General features: G+C 39.1%; 1 protein-coding gene across 1 annotated transcript; it reads left to right on the forward strand.

The window, feature by feature from the left end:
• The first annotated feature begins 1,557 nt into the window (after positions 1–1,557).
• On the forward strand, positions 1,558–2,581 carry LOC116172605. Its single transcript, XM_031489844.1, has 2 exons — positions 1,558–1,685; positions 1,754–2,581. Exon 2 carries the CDS (start codon positions 1,967–1,969, stop codon positions 2,579–2,581), a length of 615 nt encoding a protein of 204 aa, XP_031345704.1. The 5' UTR covers positions 1,558–1,685; positions 1,754–1,966.
• The last annotated feature ends 3,456 nt before the right edge of the window (positions 2,582–6,037 follow it).

Raw genomic sequence — 6,037 nt, forward strand, 5'->3', positions numbered from 1 at the left:
AAATTATAACTTTCCCGTGCGGCTCGTTTTCGAGATCAGTGAGCGACGGGGGGGGGGGGGGGGGGGGGGGGTTAAAAATTAATTTTATCTCTTATTGCGGACTCTAATTAAAGGTCTCAACAAAAGGAACCGTTTTCTACCAACTACTGCGCCCTTCTTTCTGTCATTTTATCAAAGTCCGGGGAGAGGGGGAGTAGTTTTATCCTTCATGGTACTCTAATGAAAGGTCTCAACGAAAGGAATTAATTTCTACCAACCACAGCCCTCCTCCTCAACCCCTTATCGTCATCGGGTATATATTCTCCTATACCTCAAGAACGGATTGTCGGAAGAGGGTACTCACAGAGGGCGATTGAGACGTCTGCAAGAAATATATCTATTGGTGATGTCAAAACAAAAGCTATTTCTGTTTAAAAAATGCGCTTTACCTCCACAAGCGTTGTGCACAATTTATATTAATGAAAGGTGACAATTTATACTTGTTTTTAATGCTTAAAAATGCGCTAAAAATTAGGTGCAATCAAGTTATAGTAAAAATCCTCAGAAGTTATTTCAAGCTCGAAAATTGCTGCTCATCTGTAAATAACGTACACATAAATAATGTAAAACATGTACAGACCTACTTACTGCTGTTGTGGTATAATTTTGAATAATATACATTCCAAATAAAGATGAATCCACCAATGCAATTTACATGTATGGTTACACATCATTTTGTAGCGTTGAAATCGTGGAAAAATAACATAACCTCTTAAGAAATTGGAATGTTACACTCTTACAAACTCAAAAGTACCTAATCATGAAATATAAGCGACATAACCTCACAGTTCGACGAAATTATGTGAACTTTGTATTAAGATTGTGACTTCTCCCGCAAATTTTTGTGTTGAAAACGCTTAATTAAGGTGCCCTCTCGCCATTTCTATCAATTTTATTATCGTAGTTGGGCGACTTAAAAACGTCACCTAGCCGATTCTTTCCACCATGCCTTACAGCTTCCTAGCTAACTCAGAACGACTTTTTCGATGCTGGCAATCACAGTATGAAATTCTGAAATGAAGCTCGTCTTAAAGACACGCCAGTATGGAAGTTTAGTAGTTTCTCCCAAATATACTGGACTGTTAAAGTTCTGAATGTTTTGCTAATCAATTTGAGTTGGTATTTTAGTTACGAACTATTGATGTACGATATCATTTTATTCGAGAGCAGTACGATGATGGAATCTTCGATTTGAAATATGTGGCAACGGACGAACAGGCAGCCGACATAATGACGAAGGCTTTACCGAAGAATAAGCATCAATATTTTCGTACATTGATAGGCCTTATGCCAAAAGAATGATTTTTATTGGCTTAGGTTTAGCAACTTGTAACTAAAAGTGGGAGTGTTGAGATTATTTTAGTTTAGTTCAAGTGTGCGTGTGTTAGTCAGTTAGAATTAATGTCATGTCAATTTACAATTTTTCAATTACAAAATTAATTTTACACATCGGTATTCGTTAATTCAATAGGTTATGTAGCCCAGTTCACGAGGATAATTTCGGTACTTCGTGCGAATGGTGTGTACAAAAATATAATTGTAAATTAGTGCGTGCAAGCAGTCTTGTTTGTCGAAGTGTTTAGAATCGTGTGGTACAAACACAAAGGATTGTGCACGGTTTCGGGAAGACATTCGGTGGCAAATAAGTAAGTGCATTTCGTTTTATTTTCGTGTGAACGTTTGGAAATCTTACGGCATTTTGTGCGATTTTTAGAAAGAATATTCTAGAACGAAAAAACGCGAGGTAGTGCACAGTACGTACGGACAGTAAGCTGAAAAACACGGAGAGTTCGTTGTTTTTTGTTTCGAGAAAGCGTCATTGCACTTGTACTGTCAGTCGAGAAAAGAACAATTTCGTCGTGATTTCATCATCGTATGAAAGTGGACAATCGGTTCTTTGAGACACAGTGAATTCGGGAGAAACAAAATGGAGAGCGATCGAGTTAATATTGAAAAACTGGAAGGCGGAAGCAACTGGCTGACGTGGAAATTTCAAATGCGTCAAGTGCTAGAAGCTAGTGAACTATTCGACGTGGTAGATGGTACTGATTCCCCACCGTCAATTAGGGATGAAAATTATAGGACGGATATCGTGGCGTGGAAGAAGAACGATGCCAAAGCGAGACGTGCAATTTCAACGGCGTGCAAGAAACAGCCATTGCTGCAAATTATGAATTGTGATACGGCAAATTCTATGTGGACGACGCTGAAAAGTACATACGAGCAGACATCGAAGTCAAATGTTTTATTTTTGCAACAAAAATATTACAGTTTCACAAAGGAGCCGGGCGATGATATTGCAACGTGTATTTCGAAACTCATGGAGATTGTGCAGCAATTGAAGGATCAAAAGGAGAATATTTCCGATACGATGGTTATGACAAAAATTTTGATGGCTTTGCCAGCAGAATATAACCATTTCCACAGTGCTTGGGAATCGACGAGTGCGGAAAATCAAACCATGTCAAATTTGCGTGCGCGATTAATGGCGGAGGAGCTTCGATTAAAATCGCAGGGTCAGATAGAACATGTGGAAGCGTGAATGGCCAAACAGAATTGTTCGAAGAAATGCAATTTTAATTCGAAAAAGGGTCATTCGTCGGGACAGAACAAGAACCAAAGGGGTACGAATAATAGCGGAAAGTTAAAATGTTCGTGTTTTTCTTGCGGCGAACTTGGTCATTGGAAACGGGACTGTCCACAGAAAAAGCAGAACAGTTCGGACAACAGCAAAAAACATGACAGTGCATTGGCAGATGCATTTGTGTGTCATGGCACAACATTAACTGAAGACAAAGACTCTTGGGTGTTGGATTCAGGGGCCAGTGACCACATGTGTCATCGACGTGAGTGGTTTTACAATTTTGTGGAGACATCGTCACATATAATAATTGGAAATGGCGAAAAGATCATGGCTCAAGGAAGAGGTGACATCAATCTTCTTGCGTTTGATGGTAATCAATGGATTCGCAGACGGATGGTAGATGTGTTGTATGTACCGAAAATTCACGTGAATTTATTTTCGCCTGGAAAGGCCATGGATCGTGGTTATCAATTACAGTCGGATAACAAACTTTGCAAATTGCTAAAAAATGGAAACATTTTTGCAGTGGGAGTTCGACGCGAAAGGTTGTTTCAAATGCTATTCAAATGTGAGACAACATCTGAAGTCGATGGAGCCATTGCAAATGTGGTTGTTAAGAAAATTTCGCTTCGTGCATGGCATGAACGTATGGGATATCAAAACGTCGCACATATGTGAAGAAATTTCTACAAAGCAACGATATTGATTTTGTAGACGAAGATTTTGCGTGCGTCTATGGAAAGCATCATCGAGGAAGCTACAAACTTCGTGAGGAAAAATCAAAGAAATGCGGGGAAATCATTTATGTGGATGTTTGTGGACCAATGCAAACGAATTTGATTGGTGGTTCGAAATATTTTTTACTTCTTAAAGACGATTTTTCACATTATCGTTTTGTATATTTTCTGAAGCAAAAATTGGAGGTAGCAGCAAAGGTTAAGGAAGCGGTGATACGAATGCAACAAGAGAATGGACACAAGGTGCGCTATTTTCGATCAGACAACGGGGCTGAGTTTGTTAATGCGGAGTTGAAGAAATTTTTCAACGATTCTGGTATTGTACATCAACGAACCGTACCGTACACGCCGGAGCAGAATGGCTCGCGTCGAACGCGATAATCGGACGATCGTGGAGTCAGCGCGGACAATGATTCATTCAAAGCAAATGGATTACACATTCTGGGCGGAGGCTGTAAATTTTGCAGTATATGTGCTGAATCGAACTGGAACGAGCACTGTTTCGGAAAAATCACCGTATGAATTGTGGTACGATAAGAAGGCGAAAATCGAGCATTTACGAATCTTCGGGTCTGAGGTTTTCGTACACATTCCAAAGGAGAGGCGACAGAAGCTGGATCCAAAAGCAGTCAAGTGTATATTTGTAGGATTCGACAATTATTCGAAATTATATCGAGTGTGGAATCCGATGGCGAACAAAATCGAGGTAGCTCGTGACGTGATTTTTCTTTTGGAGGAATCAATGGTCACATTTGACATCAATAACGAAAAATGGGTCGATAAAAAAGCTAACGTGATGGATGATGAATTGGATGCTGATGATGCAGAAATGATACCGGAACAACCAACCAATCATGGTGCAGTATGCGATATCGATAGAGGGAATATTATTGAACGACGTCTGCGCGATCGAAGCAACATTGTACCAGCAGAGCGGTTAACGTATTTCGCATCAACAGATCGTGTTGCCATGTTGGCAATTGACGAAGAACCAAGAACGTACGAACAAGCCATTCATTCGAGCGATCACATACAGTGGGAGCAGGCAATGAACGAAGAGTACGATTCGCTCATCAAAAATCCCACAAGGAATTTGGTCAATCAACCGAAGGACAAAAAGGCGTATGCACAAAAGGTACTTAATCGTTTCGGCATGACAGACTGTAATGCTGTGGCGACACCATCGGACAGTGCACAAAATCTTGGAGATTTTTACGCAGATGGAGAAACGAATTTTCCGTATCGTGAGGCAGTTGGTAGTTTGATGTATTTAGGAGTGGCCACACGACCAGACATCAGTTTTGCTGTTGGTAATGCAAGCCGACATCTTGAAAAATCGGCAGTGGCGCACGTGAATGCGGTAAAACACTTCTTAAAATACATCAAAGGAACAATACATATGGGCATTCGATTTGAAAGTGGCACCAATTTGAATCTGTGTGGTTACAGCGATGCAGATTATGCGGGAGACATCAAAACCAGGCGATCTACATCTGGGTATGTTTTTATACTTGGTAACAGTATTATTAGTTGGGGTTCGGAGCGTCAAAAATCAGTGGCGCTGTCAACAACTGAGTTCGAGTATATGGCGGCGGCGTATGCGATAAAGGAATTGATATGGTTGTATCTATTGTTATACGAACTATTGCCGGTTGTTTTGGACAAACCGATTTTTCTTATGGATAATCAAAGCGCAATTCGACTTATTAAGAATCCGGAATTCCATAAGAGAACAAAACATATTGATGTACGATATCATTTTATTCGAGAGCAGTACAATGATGGAATCTTCGATTTGAAATATGTGGTAACGGACGAACAGGCAGCCGACATAATGACGAAGGCTTTACCGAAGAATAAGCATCAATATTTTCGTACATTGATAGGCCTTATGCCAAAAGAATGATTTTTATTGGCTTAGGTTTAGCAACTTGTAACTAAAAGTGGGAGTGTTGAGATTATTTTAGTTTAGTTAAAGTGTGCGTGTGCTAGTCAGTTAGTATTAATGTCATGTCAATTTACAATTTTTCAATTACAAAATTAATTTTACACATCGGCATTCGTTAATTCAATACGAACTTTTGACTATCCATAAGGTTATCAGTGGGACTAAAATCAATTCAAAACTTTCCTACTCTTAACACATTTTTACCTGAGCTAGCCTGGAAAGTGAATCTACGAAAAGTTGGTTCTACCAAAAAAAAAGAGAAAAGTAATAAATTCTATCTACATGAATAAAAACCAATGTTTGTTTGGGAGACCAATTCGGAATCTTGATATTTTTTACAGCAGTATGCGTTTGATGACTACCTACCAAACATATTACTGAAACATTCAATAAATAATCTATCGTCAAACTTTAATTTGGGAACAGGAAGGTCAGTCATTCTACGACCTGATGACAGATTTTTATACTACCTTTTGTCCCTGTTTGCAATCAGGATGAATGTTTTTAGCAAGTAGGTATGTAGTCTGCGTCACTTCCAATTTTCAAAAAATTAATTTCTTCGAAAACTTGTAAAAAAAGACTGTTTTTTGTATTTTCCAACGCCTGATGTTTGTAATGGTATAGTTACTTCGCTTTTGCATTTGCATCTACTTCTTCTTTGATATCTTAGCTTGATTACCTTTTTTGGACGACAGGCACTGAAGTGATGAAAATTATAAGACGAAAATC

Source organism: Photinus pyralis, unplaced genomic scaffold (assembly GCF_008802855.1).
Source record: "Photinus pyralis isolate 1611_PpyrPB1 unplaced genomic scaffold, Ppyr1.3 Ppyr1.4_LG5, whole genome shotgun sequence".
Lineage (NCBI taxonomy): Eukaryota > Metazoa > Arthropoda > Insecta > Coleoptera > Lampyridae > Photinus > Photinus pyralis.